We start from the raw sequence: 23,125 nt of genomic DNA on the forward strand, positions 1-23,125 counted from the left end.
CAACTAATTATGTAACCATACACATCCTTATGTGATCTTAATTTTCCTTCACTTGAACAATCCTAGACAGCTTGAAGGCGCACAAAAGCATATAGGTATCTGGAAATACAACTGCAGAAGAAGGGTACTTATAGGAAAAACTGGAAAGATTGTACGTTATGGCATATTTAATTATTATACTACAAATAAATTAGTTAAATAATTCAAATAGAGAGGAGAGAGAAACTTACCCCTTCGGCCCTAAAAGAGTAAAAGGGCACGCAAACTTAATACTGTGGAGTCCCAGACTTCCAGTGCTTCAACTATGATTTCGGTTGGAATTCCAGCACTCAGAGGTCTTTTGAGTGTTTTCCTACTTTTGTGTTTTTTTTTTTTTTTCTCGAATATTTTTTTCAGAACCTCTCTTTCTCTTGTTTCATATTTCCTAATGGATCTTTCGAATTTTTCTCCCTTCTGAATTCTTAAAAATGAGGGCCTATTTATATTGTTCCGAGGCTCAAGATTTTGCCTCGAGAATTCGCCGACGTAAATACCTTTTTGCAGATGAATTTCAAGGGGATTCTACCCCAAACATTAAAATTCACCAGCAAACTCCAATTCTCTTGCTAAAACTCGAGCAAGTTTCACCTTTTTGACACGTATATTTTCAATAACTTTCGATGGTTATATCTCCCAATCTGATGATCCAATTTTGATAAACCATGTATCGTTGGGGAAAAAAAAATCAATCACTATCCAATGATGCAAATTAATTCTGGCGGGAATACAATCAAAACTATGCTCAAAGTGGAAGAAGACCTGCAAAAAAATATTTTACATAAATGATGGCAAACCAGCATTGTATTTGCATCAAAGGCTAGATTCGAGCATATTACGATGAAACGTACCTATCCTAGAAATTTTGGCCGATACCAATAAGATCACATCATCTGATTCTGCCAGGGGTAAAATGATCATTTTCTAACCTATGGGCTATAAAAGTACTGCCAGTTTTTTTTTTTTTTTTTACCGTCGCGAGGGTCCTTTGGGTAACAAAATTTCAGTGTCTACAAAATGCCCCTTTGGTAAGTGTGCAGTAGATGAAAATCAGAGGAATGACTTTAAAATTTTGTCACAGTTGAGCCAAATTTACCAACACCTTACTCAAGGGGAGCAGGGGAGATAAAACATATAAGCGTGATTCAGATTCGTTCTTCAAAATGCAAAGGGAAACTAGCAATCTTATATAGATCGGATGGTGAAAAATGAGGCATGAAGATCCTTTCTGAGAGTGCATGCCAGATAAAGGAAAACTTACAATCCAATGCAGCCATTTTTCAAGGCTTACCCGTGAGATGAATTTTGCTAGGAAGACTTGGAATTTGCACATCTTAAGTGGAAGTTGATATGAAACAAAGAGTATGACAGTATCTAGAAGGGAATGGAAAAGTTTGCAGAGGAGATATGGTGGACAAAGACTGAATCAATACTCCTTATCAGATCATCTGAACATACAAAAATTCTACAACTGTAAATATGGTAGACAAAGAATGAATACAACCTGGCATCTTGCAAGAGCAGCCCTTCTGGTGCTAGATATTTGATTACATAACAAACTGGTTTTTCTGGATGGTCACTCCTAGCCACAAATCTAAGAACTAAATCTCATCAGAACTACCTGTAGAAGTCCCTCTCCCAGTCCACAGAGAGTACCTTGGTAACTTCTTTTGCAGACGGGAATGTGGACACTGGTACGTCACTTGCTCATTCCCAATGGTTGCCATTAGTAACTGACGATATGTGCTGCCCAGTTAGGGAACTCTTCTCGGCGAGCAAAGCACTGTCTGGACACAAATGGATTCAAGTCTATTTCTTTCGACATTTTTTACTTTCTGTTAGCAGATATACGGAAAACATTATAAAGTACACACTGTTTTACTGCAGCAGTGGAAAACAAATGAATCAAGGAGACAGACTATTGGGTGATTTGTTTTTGTATGTTCCAAGAAGTAATTTTCCTTCGCATAAAGCGCAGGGGGTGGGGGGGGGGGGGGAGTCCTTTGCCTTCCATAGCTTATTTTTCTTATGCATTGGGAGAATAAACAGTCAAATTGTATCACACAAATGGTAAAGCATTTTCTCACACCGTCATACTTCTGTCGATCTAATGTCCAAGTTCCATACTCTTTGGATAATTAAACTATATAGAAGGCAATATCATCAGGACCTGCAAAGCAGATTTGAGCAGGAATACACGCAGACCACTTCATAAGAAACAGACAGTTTACATTTTGGAGCCCAGATGACAAACACAATACATACACCTCTGGCTCTTGGCTCTAGAATTCACTCTTGCAGCGATATTCAGGTATAAACTTGGCACCATAATCCAAGTGCTCCAACCACTCAATTGGACCTTGAAGACTATCTGAAAACAGTGAAAAATGTTTTATCAAAAGAAATATCTATGGTCATCCAATTAGCCCCAACATAGGAGAGCTCTTACATGGAAAAAAAATTAGATGGTGGTCCCATCTCCTGCATGGGTTGACATAACCAATAAGCAGATTAAGTAAAATATACATAGTTGTCAATATCTACTAACCAATAAGACAGATTATGTTTATTTTCTTGACAAGTAACAAGATAATAGTAGATAGAAAGAATGCTCATAAGGAGTCCTATTGAAACCAGGAAATATAGGCCTGCCTGCCATCCACACAAGAAAAGATGGAGTTCTCCCAAAAAACCTGCTAGTATGATCTCCAAATGGCCTAATTCCTAGTGGGTTTCCTCACCCCCTTGATCCCACAAATACACAAGATGTCAAGCTTCTTGGGTATTTTTTAGACTATAAATATATACATATATAGGGATGAGGTTGGGCACAACGCTAGCTTCCCTGGAGCTAGCGGCTCAACCAATGTGTTGGGATGGGAGGGGCGGTGGGGGTTTTTCCAAGGGGGGAGGAGAGAGGCAGACACAGTGCTAGGATGCCCAGCCTCTTGTTTTATTTATATTTATATATCCTTAGCTTACCTATACCCACTTCTTTTTTGTTGTTATCTCGAGGTATAATCAATCCTCAATTTCCTTGATAGTACTAACTTCATAAAAGAACAATTCAAACTTAAAATGCTTAAAGAAAACAAGAGGCAAAACTTACAAGAGAAGATTTAAGATAAACTCAATCAGATATCACACCAACTATAGGACTAATCAGTAGCAGAAAATAGGGTATTAAAATAGACCATACTCAGTAGCAACACCACAGAGACAGAACATACCAACCAGATTTCAATTCTGGACAGAAAACACAATCAGCCAGATTCAGAAAATTAACCAGACCAGACAATCCCCTGGTCTGATGGGCATGGAATCAGCATCGAACCTCCCTCCCAGCAAGGGGAACACTTGATCCAAAGAGGAACTCAATCCGATGGCTAGATAGTCCAGTAGGGGTGGTCGATACTTGGAGAATTCTGGAAAAACTCAGATCTGAACTTAACAGTAGATTATTTCTCTTACGTGAGATGCAGAACAATAATAGCAGCAATAAGAAAACCAGAAAAGAATAAGATCCACCCGGACTTCTCGCCGCAGAGTGTCGATCGGATCAAACACCAATCCCTAATCCTTGATCAAACACAAGGAACATCCAGTGAAGCCAGCGGCAGCAACAAGACTTTTTTTTAAAACATAAATTGTGGGGCATAAAAGAACCCCCTTCTTTATTTATAATGATGGGGTGTAAAATTACAAAGAATAGAAACTCAAAGCTACTAAATATTGACTGAATAAACTACCAACATGCAGTTACTAAAACTGGAAAATTGTAATCTACTTAAATTAGAAACTAACTTAGAACAGAAATTAGAAACTAATTTAAGACTGAAAAATAGAAATTAGATCAGACTAATTAAGTAATAAATAACCCCATCAATGACCCAAACTGTGGGCCATTAGAAACAGACCTGGTCGACCCAATCAGCCACTAGGGTCGACCCTCTTCTTCCTTCTTGAGTAGACCTTCAGATCTGCATCAGATGCAAGACAAGAGCAACAAAAAACAGACAGTATGGAGAATAGATATGCTGATTCAAGCAATAGCCATAAAAATATTCATACCCTAACGGTGGCTAATTTGAGATTAAGATGACCAATTAACAGATAAGATTGATCACCATGGAGAAATCTATAAAACGGTAAAGAAAATTAGAATGAATAGGATTGCTCTCAATCATGTAGCAGTAATAGTTGTCAATGCATCGCCTAGGTGTCCAGTTGCCTTTGTCTCCTAGGCACTGCCTTGGATGCCCGGTTTTGCCTTGTTTTCAAGCCCCCGCCAGTGCCTTGGGTCGCCTGGACGCTGGGACAACTATGTGTAGCATCATACCATTTAAGCAAATTTGCATGACCACGAGGTCCACAACAACTTCTGGTCAATCAATAAAGCTATCATCCATGGTCATACTCTCTCTATGAACGTAAATGATGTTTCTCAGTTTTACATATTCAGAACCTATGAATTCCAATCATCTAAAATCTCCAATCCAGTAAGAGAGGGCTTTTGGGAAAATAACAAACTAATAAAGGATCTTTCGGGTAATGGTCTCAGTCCAGCAGATCATTTGGTTGGTTCGTAGTGAAGCCAAGCCACAGTTCAACTTAGGTTGGAAAAAAATAAAATAACTTGGTGCTTCCCTGAGAGAACCCTCCCATTCCTTCCAGCCACCATGGCTGGAAGTCCTTGTGTGGTGCCACCACCACGCAGTCGTCCCCTCCCCCCCCTTTCCTCTCTTCTTCTCCCTCCCTCCCAGCCTCTGCCAGCCCCCTCCCTTCACCCCCAGGGTAGTGTCACATAAAGCTCCCCATTTGGGCAGTCTAGTTCGCCTACGGGGGAAGGCCTCCCCCTTCATTTTCTCCATCACTCTGTTGTTGGGGATTCTAAGGTTGCCTCTTGCCTATTAGCTTGCTGGATAATCAAGCCTCGAAATGGCACAATTCCTTGGTCAACCATTTCATTGGTAGCCGCCCTCCCTTCAGTATCATGAAATAATCCCTGATGAAAACAATTGAAATTCTAGGAAGCATGGATACTTAACTATTGGGCAACAGGTTCTTCATCTTAAAATTCTCTATGGAAGAGGACAAAATCCAAGTGCTAGAAGGAGGTCCCTAGCATGTTGGCCACAAGCCTATCTTCCTGTGGCATTGGGAGTGATATTTGCAACTTCAGCGCAACGATTTAAGCTCCATCCCCATATAGATTACCTTACCAAGCCTTCCGCTTCACTAATGGTGTGAGTATGGGTATCAATTGGTTGGGCCGAGCGGTCTCCGTCAAGCCTAGCCGGGCCTGGCGGGCATGTACACTAGCACAGTGACCTACCTATTTAAAGAATGAGTTGATTGGGTTCCGGGCTTTTATTAGACTTCTACTAATCGGGCTAATTAGGCCTTAAACGGGCTAATGCATCATTAAAGCCTTAAACGGGCTAATGCATCATTAAAGCCTTAAACGGGCTAATGCATCATTAAAGCCTTAAACGGGCTTTAATTGTATTAGATTCAGAAAATTTAATATATTTATTAAATCATCAACGATTTAAAAAAGTTGGGCTAAGTCGAGCTTGTAATCGGTCGAGCCGATCAAGACACCCAACGGGCTTACATCGTGCACCGGCAATGACAGATTATTAATGTAGGACTAGATTTGACAAACCAAACTAGACCCAAAACTGCAGGAACTTATAAACGAAAGAACAACCATAATTACCCAAATAAATCAAGCATAGTATGATAGTAAAAACCGAGATAACAGAATATAACACTTGCAATCAATTTCAACAACTCAGAAATTCTGAAACAGAATAACAGCCAAGGGTTTAGGGGCTGAACTCATCAACTAACAAGCATAAACAGTGAAGTATATGACCAGCAACCAGTAACAACACACAGTACCAAGAGAATCAGAATTATGGGCAGGAAACAGAATCGGCCAGAATAGGAGACTCCAGATTTCACAATCAGCTCGTCTGATTATGCTCAGATTAATATTGAGCCTCCTTCTAGATGAGACTATCACTCGATCCAAAATTCAAGGCCATCAGATGGCTGCAACTCTCAGAACAGAGAAGGGCGACAGGACGGAAATCTGAAATTCTAAACCCAGAATTTGGAAAAAAAAAAAACCAACAGATCTCTTACCTGAATCGAAGGGCCTTGTAGATAAACTTGAGAATAAGAAGAAGAAAACTTGAAGAAGAAAAAGAACACTTGAAGAGACCTCTTGGACTTCACGCAGCAAAGAATCAATTGGATCAAACACCAATTCCTTCAGCCTTGATCAAACACAAGACAACTCTTCATGAAGAAGACAAGAGCAACAACCATTATTTTTTTACCAAAATCATTCTAGGCTTTTAGGAGCCTCCTCTTCTTTATTTATAATGTTAATGGGGTGAGGGAATTACAAAATAGAAGGTTCCTCAAAAAGGAAACCAAATATTCTCCTAATACAATAGTTACTAAAAACTGAAATTAGAAACTAACTGAAATTAGAAACTAGTTGAAAAGGGAAACTAACTACTAATGACTTGACTCAATTAACAACTTGACTCCTAAGGAAACAAATATAACTCAAATCAAGCCCAATTAAAAAGGAAACTAATGACAATGCAAACTAACTAATAATCCCGTACTCAATCTTAGAGCCCCCCTTTTAGACCCATAAAAGTGGTCTATTACACTCAAAACACATAGGATCAAAGGTCTAAGCTTATTCCTAATAAAATAAGCCTATTTTGGTAATTAATCTGCATCAACTCTCCCCATCTTGAAAAAATTCATCCTCGAATTTTCCAGTGATAAGGAGGAAACATGTGCGTTGCAGCTTTAACCATTCCCAAACAAAATTCTGGTTGCTTGTAGACTTTTGGAAGGTAGTCTTCAAGGTGTGGAGCTTTCTCTTCAAAGAACCATGATGGCATAACAAACTCTATATGCTCAACCTCTGAATCAATACCAACTGTGAATGTCGTGTGCATAGAGTCGTCAATGTTGGTAACCTTCTCATCAAGGGTTGGAACAAACGCTTCCTTTTCATCATGAATCTCAAAGACTTGTTGTGGAGTGATCTCGACCACTACCGCATCTTCCACGTCTTCAGTCTTGTCTACTATGCTCTCTTCAATGTAGAACTCTTCAGTTGAATCTTCTATCTCTTGACCTTCTGTCTTTGAAGCTTCAAGAACCATCTCTTCAATGTGAACCTTGACTTCAAGTTCTTTTGGTTTGAAGAGAGGTATCTTCACTTCACATAGAGGAGTTGTGGCTCTTGGGGGTGCTAAAGTGTTAGGTTTAGTGGTTGAAAAAATTTTCTTGACCTCCCTAGCTTGGTAACCAAACCTTCTACATGGCTGTGCCATAAGTTCCTCTGCTCGAAGAGTCTTGTCAAAACAATCTCTCACTGTATATACATCAGCAACACCAATTCTCCTATTAATTTTAGCTCGTAATCCCAGTCGAAACTGAGAAAGTAATTGCCTCTCATTCTTTCTAATGCCTGTGCAAGAATAAAGTGTATCAAACTTATTCATATACTCCACCACAGTCATATTTCCTTGATGAAGAGAGTTTAGCTGGTCTTGTATACGAGCTCTGAAATTACGTGGCAAGTACTTATCAGATAGTTTTTGCTTCATCTCTTCCCATGTAGTAGGTTCTCTACCACGGTCCTCCAGTTCATACTCATAGGTACTCCACCACTCACGGGCAGCCTCAACTAGCTTGGCACAAGCTAGTTTCATCTTCCGTTCCTCAGGCAAGTCATAATAATCAAAATCATAGTTTTTAAGGCGCTGCTAAGGCGTCGCCTTACCAGCACCTTGGTGCTAATGCAGTCTAGAGATGGTAAGGCAATGCTCCGCCTTATGTGAAGTGGCGCCTTATGGGTTTTTTTTTTTTTTAAACACATTTTAAAATTACTTGATGAAGATTCTAAGAATAGATTTTTTATTGGTAGGTGTATGGTTTTGTTTACACTTGAGATGTATGGGATCAGCTTTACTCCACAAAAAATAATCAAAACAAACAAAACAAAAACACGATTCACAAACAGGGTTTGGATTTTGTCAAGGGTTTTAAGAAAGGGCTTTGAGAAGGAATCAATGAACAAGGAAGAACCACTGATCCAGGCGACCATTTTGTGCCGGCAGTGGTGAGCTTCATTCTTCTTTGACAGGAGTAGAAATATAGTGGATGACCTTAGGGCTTAGGCACTCATTTTGGCATCATAGAGTTAAGTATAATAAATACTTGTATTTTTATGTCTTCTTTTCTTTATATTTATAATTTTTTTTGATAATTATGTATTTATATTATATGTTAATATGATTGATAATTGATGATTAATGAAGATGAACTTAGTTTATTCACTTTATTGATTTGTTTTCTTGATGAATATCTTACATTAGTAGGAATATGAACCTTTAATATTTATTTAACATATGAGTAATAGGATTCAACTAGGATTTGAGCCAAATAGATTAGTTTTATAAAAAAAATTACACATGAACGCTTTAGTCAATAAGGCGACGCTTTATGCCCGCCTTATCGCCAAGGCGCTCCGAAAGACCCTCAAACGCCTCCGTCGCCTTACCGCCTTAAAAACTATGATCAAAATAATTATCCAGACCAGCTACCCAATCATAGAACAATTGGGGGTCATATCTCCCATCAAACTACTTCAGATCGAGCTTAACTTTCTGTGAATCTCCAGAGTACCTTTGATATGTGGGGCATTCAGTCTCAAAGTAACCCCTTACATATTCTTCAAAAGTAGGTTGCGCTACATGAATCCTCTGTGATCCTCTTAGATTAAGGTTAGGTCTCATGTTAGCCAACTGAACAACTGAGTTCATAGGGGCTTCCACTTTAGGTGGTATATGAGTACCATGTGTAGGTTGTTGAGTCTCCATAGCCAACACCTTTTTACTAAGAGCTTACTGTTCAGCCTTTAGTTCAGCTCTCATATTCTGTATCAATTCCATAACAGAAGCTAGGGTGGGGGTGTTGTTCTCAGCCATGCTCTGATACCACTTAATGTAGGACTAGATTTGACAAACCAAACTAGACCCAAAACTGCAGGAACTTATAAACCAAAGAACAACCATAATTACCCAAATAAATCAAGCACAGTATGGTAATAAAAACCAAGATAACAGTATATGACACTTGCAATCGATTTCAACAACTCAGAAATTCTGAAACAGAATAACAGCCAAGGGTTTAGGGGCTGAACTCATCAACTAACAAGCATAAACAGTGAAGTATATGACCAGCAACCAGTAACAACACACAGTACCAAGAGAATCAGAATTCTGGGCAGGAAACAGAATCGGCCAGAATAGGAAACTTTCCAGATTTCACAATCGGCTCGTCTGATTATGCTCAGATTAGTATTGAGCCTCCTTCTAGATGAGACTATCACTCGATCCAAAATTCAAGGCCATCAGATGGCTGCAACTCTTAGAACAGAGAAGGGCTACAGGACAGAAATCTGAAATTCTAAACCCAGAATTTGGAAAAAAAAACCAACATATCTCTTACCTTAATCGAAGGGCCCTGTAGATAAACTTGAGGATAAGAAGAAGAAAACTTGAAGAAGAAAAAGAACACTTGAAGAGACCTCTTGGACTTCACGCCGCAAAGAGTCAATTGGATCAAACACCAATTCCTTCAGCCTTGATCAAACACAAGACAACTCTTCATGAAAAAGACAAGAGCAACAACCATTATTTTTTTATCAAAATCATTCTAGGCTTTTAGGAGCCTCCTCTTCTTTATTTATAATGTTAATGGGGTGAGGGAATTACAAAATAGAAGGTTCCTCAAAAAGGAAACCAAATATTCTCCTAATACAATAGTTACTAAAAACTGAAATTAGAAACTAGTTGAAAAAGGAAACTAACTACTAATGACTTGACTCAATTAACAACTTGACTCCTAAGGAAACAAATATAACTTAAATCAAGCCCAATTAAAAAGGAAACTAATGAAAATGGAAACTAACTAGTAATCCCGTACTCAATCTTAGAGCCCCCCTTTTAGACCCATAAAAGTGGTCTATTACACTCAAAACACATGGGATCAAAGGCCTAACATGTATGGAACCCAACCCTAAGCTTATTTCTAATAAAATAAGCCTATTTTGGTAATTAATCTGCATCAATTATAAATGGTCCGAGCTTGAGCCCAACATGTTTATTAATCGGGCCGGTCTTAATCGAGCTTTAATCGCACGGGCTAGGTCAAGCTTGTCGGGTCGGGCCTGAAATTGACACCCCTAATGAGTGAGGATGGCCCTAGCATTGTGGGTTCCATTCTAGGCAAGCGTTTATTCTCTGATGGAAGACCAAAGAGAATGGATAGGCTTGCTTACTCGAGGATATGCATAGAAACTTCAGCTAATGACCCTCCTCCATCCACTATAATGGTCGTCGAGGATGAGATGTTCTCATTCAAACAAGAAGTTAACTTTCAATGGCTTCCTTAACTCTGCGAGAAATGCAAAGTGTTTGACCACACCTCTACAAGCTGTTCTCCTCACCCAACTGCCTCAAATGGAGTCTCCACTTATGCTTCTACTGATGCAACTCCAGGAGTGATGTAGATCAAAGCTTGAAGAAGAGGTAAAAAACAAGAGTCAAAAAACCCTATTCACAGAACATTGTTCACATGACATTGTTCACGCGAATAGTAATTTTGGTACATATCTCCTATTTTAGTTCCCTTCTGTTAGGTTTTGTTAGGAGATTTAGTTTCCTATTTGGTACCTTTATTGTTAGTCAAGTAGTTTCTATTTTTATGACTTAGGCTAGTTTCCTTTTGTATTTAATTATTAGTTTCTAATTAATTCTTACTTAAAAGCAGGTTATGACACAAATTAGAAAGCCTTATTTCAGTCTATTAGAAAGCATCGTAGGAGAGGGAGGATACTGCAAGATAGCGCAGACTCCTCCCCACGATAAAGTTAGTTCCCCAATTGGGGTAGGAGTCCTAGTACACTAGGACTAGTGGTAATTTACTAATTAGGTCAATTAGTTGTTAGCTAGATAGTTTCCTAGTTTGTTTCATATTCCTAGTCAGAGTAGGACAGCTGTCCTACTACTATTGTAGTTGAGAATTATCTATTTAATAAGAAGAGGAGGGAAGTCCAATCTACAAGATTGAGTCTGCCCACCGTAAAAGGCTCTCTCACTCTTTTCTCTCTCGGTCTCTCTCCCTCTCTTTTACTCATTCTATATTTTCTACATGGTGTCAGAGCTTGTCTGATCCACACAATAACAATTGGTCCTACCTTCTAACCTATTAGTTAGAAAAGGAAAAAAAAAAAAGGGTCTACGACTTCTAGTCTCTCTCTAAGAATCTCGCGGCTCCTTTAAGGGGGTGTTTTTCATCTTGGCTGAGAATGGGAATGGAGGACTGAATGTGAGAATCAGTCATATGTATTAAAAGAGGTGACTCAAATTAGTAGAAGAAAGTCTGGTTTTGAAATTCTTTTGGATTGAAGAAATTCTGGATTTCCCTTTGAATTGATCTCCAGAAAATAGGCCAATCGAAGTCAGATCTGTTCAAGGTTTTGCAGGCTGATTTAGTATCTTCTAAAGAGCCTTCGATCCTTAGCTGAAGGATATCTGAGCACCTCTGCTGCTGGAATTGAAGATTACTACTGTTTTCTCTCTCTTCAAGACCTAGAATCAAGAAGTTTAAGAACTTTGTATCTGACCATCAGAATCTGCCAAGATTTATAGGTTTTTGTTGCCTATAAAAGAGCTACACTCGACCCAATTTTCAGCCCAAACTGAGGTGTGCAAGTCTCAACCGCAACTGCACAGGTTAACTCCTATCGCAGGTTCTCTCTCCTCAGTCTTTGGGTCTGTTTTTTTTTAAAACATAATCTGGGTGAAATTGTAGAGTCTATCTCTGATTATGTTGCGCTAATATTTGGACCTATTTAGTGCCAATATTAGGGGACTAGTTTGAGTACCATTGAGGGTACTATTTCTGATTTTTTGGGGACTGTTCTGAACAGTACTTTGCTGTTATTTGAGGTACTGTTTGGAGGTATTTTTGAGGACTGTTTTGAACAACTTTGGGGGTACTTTTTGAAGGAACTGCTTGCTGATCTTGTGTGATTAGATCGATAGTTTGTTTGATCCTTTTCTGTGTGCACTAATGGCTGACACAGACGGGAAGAAAGTTGTCACAGAAGTGATATCTTCATCATCACATAGACTTACAGAAAAGAAACTTGTAGAAGCTGCCAATTTCTATCAATGGAAGAAAATTGTGCAGCTTGTTTTGACTGGTCGGGATCAGCAGGATCATCTTACCAAGGGAAAACATGCCACTGATGCCACATGGGATACGGTTGATGCACGTATTCTCGGACAGCTACTGAACTCAATGGATAACTCCATAGTCGATGTTGTTACCCACATTGATACTGTGAAGAAGTTGTGGGACTATATGAATGTCCTATACAACCTTTCTCGTATTATGAGCTATCTCAGGATTTTTATCAGACTGATAGGAAGGGTTGACCCTTAACTCAGTACTTTGCTGATTTCAGGAGGATGTATGAAGAGCTGAATTATCTACTCCCTATTAGCAATGATGTGAAGAAAATGCAAGACTAGAGGGAACACCTTGCAATTATGGGTTTCTTGGGAGGCCTTGGAACAAAGTATGACTCTGTTCGTTCTCAGATTCTTGGAGGAGATAAGGTGGCATCTCTTGCAGATACCTTTTCCCGAGTCTTACGGGTATCTCGAGAGACTTCTCAGGATTCCACTTCAGTGGAAAATTCCACACTTGCAACACAGGGTAATAATCGAGGAACCTCACAGGATACAGGTAATGGTAGTAATAAGGGACAATTCACTGGGAACTCCTCCCTTGGTAATTCAGGGACAGCACGCACATGTCATCATTGTGGTAAACCAGGATACATCTAACGATTCTGTTGGAAACTTCATGGCAAACCCCCTCAAAAGCAGTTTGCCAATTCAGCTACCGTTGACGAACCCGGATCGTCTAAGGGTTGGCTGGTCAAAATGACCGATGAAGAATTTGCACGGTACAATCAGTTTCAAAATCCAACACCTTCACCTTCCATTGCTACCCTTGTTCAGACAAGTAATACCATTTCGTGTCTCTCCTCTTCTTCTTGTCCCTGGATAATCGATTCCGGTGCTTCAGACCACATGTCTGGTGTTTCAGGTATATTTTCCTCTTTTAAGAAGTCCTCTGCTAATGTCACATTGGCCAATGGCTCTATTGCCAAGGTCAATGGTACTGGTACTGTTTGTCTTAATACCTCTTTATCGTTGTCATCTGTCCTTTATTTGCCTGAGTTACCGTTCAACCTATTATCTGTAAGCAAGTTTACACAAGCTTACAATTGTTTTACAACTTTTTTCTCTGACTCATGTGTTTTTCAGGATCTTATGACGAAGAAGATGCCTGGTAGAGGTCGTAGGGTTAGGGGACTGTACCTTTTTGAAGACAATGCGCCTTCCATAACCTGTTCGGGTACTCTGTCTTCTCATCAGGTTCACTACCGGTTGGGTCATCCGTCTTTACAAAGCCTACAGAAACTTGATCCCAGTTTTAATTCTCTTTCTAGTTTAGAATGTGAGTCATGTCAGTTTGGAAACTACATCATGTTAGTTATTCCCCTCGGGGTAATATATGGTCTACATCTCCTTTTTCTTTGGTACATTCAGATGTATGGGGTCCTTGCCCTATTACATCTAAATTAGGTTTTAAGTATTTTTTTCACTTTTGTTGATGACTACCCCAGGACGACCTGGCTTTATTTAATGAAAAATCGTTCTGAGTTATTTACCATATTTTGTGATTTTGTTACTAAAATACAAAATCAATTTGGCATGACTATCAAAATTCTACGAAGTGATAATGCAAAGGAGTACTTTTCTGGTCCATTTTCTGAGTTTATGGTTAAGTGTGGCATGATACATCAATCATCTTGTTCAGACACTCCCCAACAAATGGAGTGGCTAAACGAAAGAACCATCATTTGATGGAGGTTGCTAAGTCACTTATGTTTGAAATGAAGGTATCCAAATATTTTTGGGCCGATGTTCTCACGGCTGGATATCTTATTAATCGTATGCCTTCCTCTGTTTTGTGTGGTGGTATTCCCCATTCCTTGTTATTTCCTTCTGACCCACTTTTTGTTCTTCCTCCTCGTGTTTTTGGTTGTGTTTGCTTTATTCGTGATCAGCGTCCAAGTTTATTAAAGTTGGACCCTCAAGCCATCAAGTGTATCTTTTTGGGTTACTCCCATACCCAAATGTGCTACCGGTGTTATTCTCCAGTACTTCACAAATACTTTGTTACTACTGATGTCTCCTTTTTCGAGTCCACCCCATATCCAAATGAGTCATTTGTTGGGTCTGAATTGGATGATGATCTTCCCCTTTATGTTCTCCATCACTCTAACCCGCAGGTTGCCACCGAGACAGAGGTACCACCACCACCTCCTTTACAGGTGTATACACGACGTGTTCGAGAAGCAATAGCACCCCTTCTCCCTGCGACACCTACCTTATCATCTTCGTCTACGAATCCCACTCAAGGTATTCCTCTTTCTGACTTAGACCTTCCCATTGCACAACGCAAGGGTGTTCGGAGTTGTACCCAACATCCTATTGCTGATTTTGTGTCTTATTCTGGCCTATCATCTACTTTTTATTCCTGTCTTTCTACTATTTCCTGCCATCCTGTTCCTAAGACTCTTGCAGAGGCACTGTCTAGTCCTGGGTGGAGGAATGCTATGAGGGAAGAACTACTTGCATTGGACGAAAACCAGACTTGGGATCTTATATCATTGCCCCCTGGAAAGAAAGCTATTGGTTGTCGTTGGGTTTATGTGGTTAAAGTAAACCCTGATGGTTCTCTTACTCGTTTGAAGGCTCGACTAGTCGCCAAGGGGTATGCTCAGGTTTATGGGGTTGACTACCTGGATACTTTCTCTCCTGTAGCCAAGCTAGCCTCCGTGCGTGTTTTGATTTCTCTTATGGCCTCATCCCATTGGCCGTTATTTCAGCTTGATGTCAAGAATGTCTTTCTTCATGGTGACTTGCATGAGGAAGTCTATATGGAGCAACCTCCAGGGTTTGTTGCCCAGGGGGAGTGTGGAAAGGTTTGTAAGCTCAAGAAGTCCTTGTATGGCCTAAAACAGTCTCCTAGGGCGTGGTTTGTAAAATTCACTGATGTGGTGTGTGCACTTGGACTATCAAGATGTGATAGTGATCATTCTGTGTTCTATCGGAAGTCCGATAGAAAGAGGATATTTCTGGTTGTTTATGTCGATGATATTATCATTACTAGAAATGATGTTGAAGGAATCTAAAGTGTGAAGGCATATTTACAACAACACTTTCAAACTAAGGATCTTTGATAGTTAAAGTATTTATTGGGAATTGAAGTTGCTCAGTCAAGAAAAGGAATTTCTTTATCTCAAAGAAAGTATGTGTTAGACCTACTCTCAAAAACAGGTATGTTAGGATCCAAGCCCATTGATACTCCAATGGATCCAAATGTGAAGCTTATGCCTGAAGGAGGTGATGTGTTCAATGATCCTAATAAATACAGGAGGTTAGTAGGAAAGCTGAATTATGTAACGGTGACTCGACCTGACATTGCCATCCCTGTTAGTGTTGTGAGTCAGTTTCTTTCGTCCCCACATACATCACATTGGGAAGCCGTTGTTCGTATTCTGAGATATCTTAAGAAAGCTCGAGGACGTGGCCTAGTATATTCAGATCATGGACACAGTCGTATTGAAGGGTTTTGTGATGCGGATTGGGCTGGTTCTCCCATTGATAGAAGGTCCACTACAGGATACTGTACTTTTGTTGGCCGAAATCTTGTGTCTTGGAAGAGCAAAAACAAACTGTTGTGGCGAGATCTAGTGCTGAATCTGAGTATCCAGCCATAGCCCATGTTACTTGTGAGTTGATGTGGGTAAAACAGCTTCTAACAAAGCTTGGTTTCGGTTGCACTGATTCTATGTAGTTATGGTGTGACAACCAAGCTGCTATTCATATTGCTTCTAATCCAGTGTTCCATGAGAGGACAAAACACATTGAAGTCGATTGTCACTTTGTTCGTGAAAAACTACAAGGAGTTATTTCTACAAGCCTTGTTTGCACAGGAGAACAACTTGCAAATGTTTTTACCAAGTCCTTGGGGGGTCGTAGAGTGGATTATATTTGCAACAAGCTGGGCATGATTAACATCTATGCTCCAGCTTGAGGGGGAGTGTTAGAAAGCATCGTAGGAGAGGGAGGAGACTACAAGATAGTGCAAACTCCTCCCCACGATAAAGTTAGTTCCCCAATTGGGGTAGGAGTCCTAGTATACTAGGACTTGTGGTAATTTACTAATTAGATTAATTAGTCGTTAGCTAATTAGTTTCCTAGTTTGTTTCATATTCCTAGTCAGAGTAGGACAGCTGTCCTACTACTATTGTAGTTGAGAATTATCTATTTAATAAGAAGAGGAGGGCAGTCCAATCTACAAGATTGAGTTTGCCCACTGTAAAAGGCTCTCTTACTCTTTTCTCTCTCGGTCTCTCTCCCTCTCTTTTACTCATTCCATATTTTCTACACAGTCCATTAGTTTCCTTTCTTTTATGTCTTTGTGTCCAAGCAATATAAGGCTATTTAAAGCCCATCAATTATAATTGTAAAGATTTGAGAACCAAAAACCAAAGAAAAAGAAATAAGAGAGAGAAAGAGATTGGTGTAACTTGGGAGTCACACCCATGTGTTCGAACTTCCCCTTTCATTTAATATATCAACTATCGATTACTTAGTCATAACCCAAATAGGAAAGTAGAAGAAATAATTAAAAAAGGAAACTAACTTAGCTAACAACTACCCTAAACCCAATAGGAAACTAACAAAGACATGTTTGTATCAAATATAATCCCACGGTATGAAGGTCTATGGTTACTCATAGCCCTCTAACCGACACAGCCACTCATACATTCTAACACTCCCCCTCAAGCTGGAGTATAAATATATCAAAAGAAAGCTACAGCTTGGACTAACAAGAACTCCAACGAGTACAGAGAGAACTCCAATTAACCATCATAAAGCAATCAACAACTCCAAAAGCAACGAAAGCCCTTCCAAAGAGGCACTCCATTACCAATGAAAGCCCTTCCAAAATAGGCACTCCAATACCAACGAAAGCCTTTCCCAAAGAAGGCACTATAATACCAACGAAAGCCCTTCCCAAAGAAGGCACTCGCACATAATCTCAAAATAGAAGTGTAGCATCCAACAACTACATCAAAAGACCTTCCCAAAGAAGGCATTTCAATAAAAATTGTAGTTCTTAATAGCTACAACAAAAGCACTCATGCGCCTCAAACAAAAATCTCCCCAAACAGAAGTCTCACAGAAAATTCTATAAATAAATAGACAGCGTCAGGTAGTTGGGGACCAAAAAACATCAGGTTGTTAAATATACTAAACAACATCAGGCCGTTGAATATACCATCTTCAAAAGATAAAATAGTTGTTGAGGGCAAACACGAGCAAATACATCTTCAAACGAATAATCTTGAGTAGATAATAATTTGAATCTCGCCCCTCCCCAAGAACCATTTATGCTTCGGGTATCCCCCAAGTGGGCCACTATTTCCAGCATTCTGTCCCCCCTTGGCTGGTCCCCTCCTCCTTCTTCTCCCCCCTTCTTGATCTCTGGTCCTCCCTCCCCCCTCTTCCTCCTGGTCACCGAGGTAGTGAGGACAAATGCATCTGGAGGCACTCATCAAATGGGTTGTTTTCTTCTGCCTCGGCCTGGTCTTCTGTTCAAACCTCTGGTCCTGTGGTTCCCTGGTCTAACCTTGTTTGGTTCAAGGGCCACATTCCTCGCCATAGTTTTACTCTCTAGAGATGTCTCTCCAACTGTCTTCCCACCCAAGCCTTCCTCATCCACCGCCATATCCCTGCCCCCCCTCCTGTTGTCTTTGTCCCAATGACTTCGAGAATATTCCTCACCTCTTCTTCTCTTGCCCCCTCTCTTCCTCTATTTGGAAATTGGTCCTCTCTAAATGTTGGCCCTCTTCGAGGCCAATTCTTCCTCTTGACAGAGAATGGATTTGGATTGACATGACCTTCTCGGGATCCCATATCTGTGATACTATTGGGAAGCTAGCTTTTTCTGCTACCATCAACCATATCTGGATGGAGCGCAACATCCGAAGATGGTCTTCCAATTCCCGATCTGTGGATAAGATTTGGAAAGCCATCTCCTTTAATGTTTCTTCCAAAATCCAGTCCCTCCCCCACAGACCTGTGCCTAGCTCCGCCAGGAATAGACATATTATTACCTCTTGGAACCTTCACATTGACATTATCCCCCATCCCTAACCTTCCCCTGTTGCTGCCTCATTTCCCCCCCCCCCTCCCTTTTTTTGTTCTTCTTGGTTTAGCTGGGATCTTCTTGCTTGTTGATCCGATTTTGGATCTTGCTTTGTTGTATTTGGTTTTTGTTTCTTGTTTGGCTAGCTCTGTCTAGTCTCCCCCCCCCCCCTTTTCTCCCCCCTTGTATATTCTTCCTCTTGGTAATGAATTTATTCAGTCATCCAAAAAAAATATTTGAATCTCCCCCTGACGTGTAGCAATACACAAGGGCAAATATTTTCCAACAACCACCATCAAAAAATCCCATCACCAGAATAAGATAATTTCCACACTCCTCTTACCGTAGTAAATCTGAATAAAAAAACTCCAGCAGGTACCAATTTTCCCAAAAAAGTGCAAATTCCAAGTTGAGGTGATCCCGGGCCCACCAAATAAATAATTTACCTCATATATATGCCCAATGGCAATTCTGTAATTACTTCATAAGATCCGGAATTGTTGCGAAACCCCAGGCCAAAATACTCAATTGGATTCGATATAAACCCACTTCAAATAGTAGAACTCAATTAATCCAAAGTTGCTGGTAATTTGGTAATTAGTCCATCAATATCGGGTTTAAAAATGTATCACTGACCACAATTATGGGCCCACTCCGATTCAAACTACCAAGTTACAAAGAAACAATGGCAAATTGGTAATAATCTGAAATTAAGGCCCTTTAAGAAGAGCACACACAACCAGCGGCAGAAGTGTAATTATTACCATGAACAATGTAAGATTCCCTTCAACAAACAAGACATTGGGTAAGTGAAGGGTAATTCAGGAACTTGAAACAAAAATAGGACAACAGAGAATAATGGAAGAAGAGAGGAGCAACCTTGGAAACAGAAAATAAAAGGGAGAAAGTCTCTCACGTTTGAAGGTTGTCTTCAACCTTCAGTCACGAACAGAACCAGAGGAAATGGGATGACTCAGATTGAGAGAACTTCTTCAGTTGGCCTCTATTTGGACTGAAATTTCAGATGAAGCTTGGAAACCGAAGGGACTCTTTATTCCGACACACCCATGCTTCAAAATAGCAAGCACATGGGAATTTTCTGTACCTGCAACTCAGATCTGGTGCATGAACAGAATCAGCAGTGTGAACCTTGATTCGACTCTCACAGTAAAGACAACACTTGGAGTCAAGCTTCTATGGTTTAACTTGCTTGGAGGCCAGCTTCCTTCAACCTGATCCAAGAGGTAAACAGAGATCTGTCGAAGGAATTCCAAACCAACATCAAGGCTGCTGTTGAAGTTCGATTTGTGGTGAAGTTATATACTGCAACATCAATGACAACAGTTGCAGACAGCCCTTGATTCAGACCAAAAAAAATCAAGAGATGCCAACAGCCATTGCAGGGTTTCCCAAAGTGGGGGTACAACATAGGTGGCTGTACACCACAAACCAGAGGACCTTAGATGACTCTCAAAACAGATATCTTGGAGAAAATCAGTAGTTACTGGCAGTCTGGATCTGATACCATGTAAAGATTTGAGAATCAGAATCAAAGAGGAAGAAATAAGAGAGACAGAGATTGGAGTAACTTGGGAGTCACAATCATGTGGTTGGGACTTCCCCTTTCATTCAATATATAGACTATCTATTTCATAGTCATAACCCAAACATGAAAGTAGAAGACATAATAAAAAAAAGGAAACTAACTTAGCTAACAACTACCTTAAACCCAATAGGAAACTAACAAAGATATGCTTGTATCAAATATAATCCCACGGAATGGAGGTCTATGGGATCCATGTAGCTGACTCCATTAAGTTGGGATAAGGCTTTGTTGTTGTTTTGTTTTATTTTGTTTTATTTTGTTTTGGTATGGAGGTCTATGGTCACTCATAGCCCTCCAACCGACACACTCACTCATACTAACAATAATGAAAAAGGAGATTTGAGTTTAACAAAAAAAATGGCTTAGGCTGTTGTGCTGTGGGATGCAGTCGGGTGAGATGCCTGGGTGAAATGCCCTAGGTGAGATGCCTAAACCAAAAGGGTGAGATGCCCATTCACTAATTCTTCTTCCACCCTTCTCAACCCTTCATCAATTTCTCTTTTCTTCTTTCTTGTTTTCTGTTTTACCCTTTGTGAGAGAGTGTTTGAGAGTTATTTGAAGACCAGAAGTTCAGCTTAAAGCTGCTAATGAGAAGCTCCATAAAGTTTCCTTTTTCATTCCTCGAGCATAACTTCCCAACTAGCCATTAGTTGAGGCTCATATTTTGAAGGACACTTATACATCTTACAAGGGATCTTCATTCCAATTTTGAGGATCATCCGAGGCTAGGAACCATAATTTCTAAAAAGTGGTCAAAAGTTTCTAATTCGTGTTCGACAGCATAACGCTCAATTCAAACATCAGAATTGACCCATATAGAACCTTCATCTACTCCAAGTTTCAACTCCATTTGCGCTATGGTTTGTGAGTAATCGATATCTTAGGGAACCAATTCGGTTTCATGCCCGGGAGATCCACTACAGAAGCGATTTACCTTCTTAGAAGGCTTATGGAAAAATCTAGAACGTACAAGCGGGATCTTCATATGGTCTTTGTCACCCTAGAAAAGGCCTATGACAGGGTCCCCAGAGATTTAATCTGGCAGGTTTTAAAGAAGAAAAGGGTGTCAAGTAAATACGTTGATATAATTAAAAACATGTATGGAAATGTGGTGACTAGTGTGAGATCAGTGAGAGGCCAAGGTGCTGAGTTTCCAATTACTATCGGATTACATCAAGGATCCGCATTGAGCCCCTACTTGTTTACACTTATCATAGATGACTTAACAGGAAATATTCAAGGAGAGATCCCGTGGTGTATGCTTTTTGCTGACAATATTGTGCTGGTCGGCAAAACTGTGACAAAGATTAACCATAAGTTGGAACTATAGAGATATACCTTAGAGTCGCAAGGTCTTAAGATAAGTAGAACGAAGACGGAATATATGATGTGTAACTTTAGTCGAGTGAGGATTGACAGCGATGGAGTGAAAATTGAGGGGAGAGAGATCTTACAAAGTGACTGTTTCAGATATCTGGGCTCTATTTTAAACAAGGAAGGTGAGATTGATGATGATGTTTCACACAAAATTAAAATAGAATGGATGAAATGGAGAGGGGCGTCTAGAGTGTTATGTGATTGACGGATTCCTTTAAGACTTAAGGGAAAATTCTACAGAACAGTCATAAGACCAGCTGTGATGTATGGTGCAGAGTGTTGGGCAGTCAAGAAGCGTAACGTAGATAAGTTGAGTGTGGCTGAGATGAGGATGTTGAGATGGATGTGCAGTAAAACCCTGAGAGATAGAATAAAAAATGACCAGGTTAGAACCGATTTAAGAATTGCCCCAATTCAAAATAAGCTCAGAGAATGTCGGCTACGATGCTTTGGGTATGTCTAAAGGAGGCCTTTGGATGCCCCAGTACGGAAGAATGACCAAATGCAGATGGATGGAGCTAAAAGGGCTAGGGGCAGGCCAAAAATGACAATTGATGAGTTAGTAAGGAGAGACATGCAAAAGTTAAGTCTTCACCCAAGTATGGCATCTAACAGAGCTACGTGGAGGGCTAAGATCTGAGTTGTCGATTCGTGAGTGGGATGTCCCAAAGTCACCTTTTTTTTTTTTAATATATATAAATATATACTCATAGATCCACGCAGCCGACCCCATTTAATTGGGATAAGGCTAAGTTGTGTTGTCGTTGTTGTTGTTGTTGTTGTTGTTGTTGTTGTTGTTGTTGTTGTTGTTGTTGTTGTTAGTGAGTAATCGAAATCTTCCCTATTCAGCCAGAATTTCAAATCCTGCCTGGGATTAGGATCAGTTGTGATTCTAGTCTTACATCAAGGACTGATGGGGTAGCCTTAGGGAAGAAAGGGGATATCACATAAAGAGGGGGAAGAGGATCATACACAAAGCACAAATTCAATTAATTCTAAAATAAAATTCACTCTATCCAAAACATTGAGTATATGCAAGTATTTAAAAGAAAACAATAAGACCACTCCTACTTAGACTCTAAAATAGACTCCTACTTCTATACCTCCTACGTATCCTATCCCAAAACAAATATGATAAAATAAGACATATTAATAAACTAAACTACTACAAGCCCTTGTTGGACCAAAAACCTGGGTTGGACCGGTTCTTCTTAGCCCTAGGCTTCCACAGCCTGTCATGCTGATCTAACCAGGTAAGTGCAACTGTCTCTATATCAACTCTCCCCCTCTAAAAAAAACTCGACTCCGTCGAGTTTGGATGAGGTCCAAAAATGCCGTCAAAGCAGATGCGCTTGATGAGAAAAGTACCAACTGTCCTCTTGAGCTTGAGAGGGGGAAGATCCTTTGCTAGAAGGAACTTCATCTCAAGGCCACCATGTTGAAAAGAGTATATATTCGCATATCCACAGTGCTTGGATTTCTTGTCGAACAACTATGGGCACCCCAGAAGAATGTGACAGACTTTCAGAGCGAGAACATCACATTGAACCTGATTAATCAGTCCACCAATGGAATACGTGAGCAAACACCTTTCATGAATTTTCAGATTATTATTGTTCACCCACCCAACCTTGTAAGGGTTCGGATGAGGCTCAGTTTTCAGACCCAAGTTGCGAACAACATCTTCAGCAA

At 40.0% G+C, this 23,125-nt stretch overlaps 1 protein-coding gene across 4 annotated transcripts in view; it reads right to left on the reverse strand.

Annotated features, from left to right (window-relative positions):
* Positions 1–2,044: 2,044 nt before the first annotated feature.
* The window catches only part of LOC122091844, a 30,977-nt gene continuing 9,896 nt past the window's right edge, over positions 2,045–23,125 (reverse strand). For 3 of the 4 annotated variants that reach the window (XR_006144042.1, XM_042662019.1, XM_042662018.1), the window contains exon 3: positions 2,045–2,407. Coding sequence is in view for 3 of the 4 variants with exons in the window: in XM_042662019.1 (XP_042517953.1) it covers positions 2,264–2,407 (144 nt within the window). In the remaining variant the exon portion in view is untranslated. Of the gene's footprint in view, positions 2,408–2,466; positions 2,518–23,125 lie in introns of those variants that run through there. The other variant, XM_042662020.1, reaches the window with a different exon arrangement.

This window comes from Macadamia integrifolia, chromosome 10, assembly GCF_013358625.1.
Source record: "Macadamia integrifolia cultivar HAES 741 chromosome 10, SCU_Mint_v3, whole genome shotgun sequence".
Taxonomy (NCBI): Eukaryota; Viridiplantae; Streptophyta; class Magnoliopsida; order Proteales; family Proteaceae; genus Macadamia; species Macadamia integrifolia.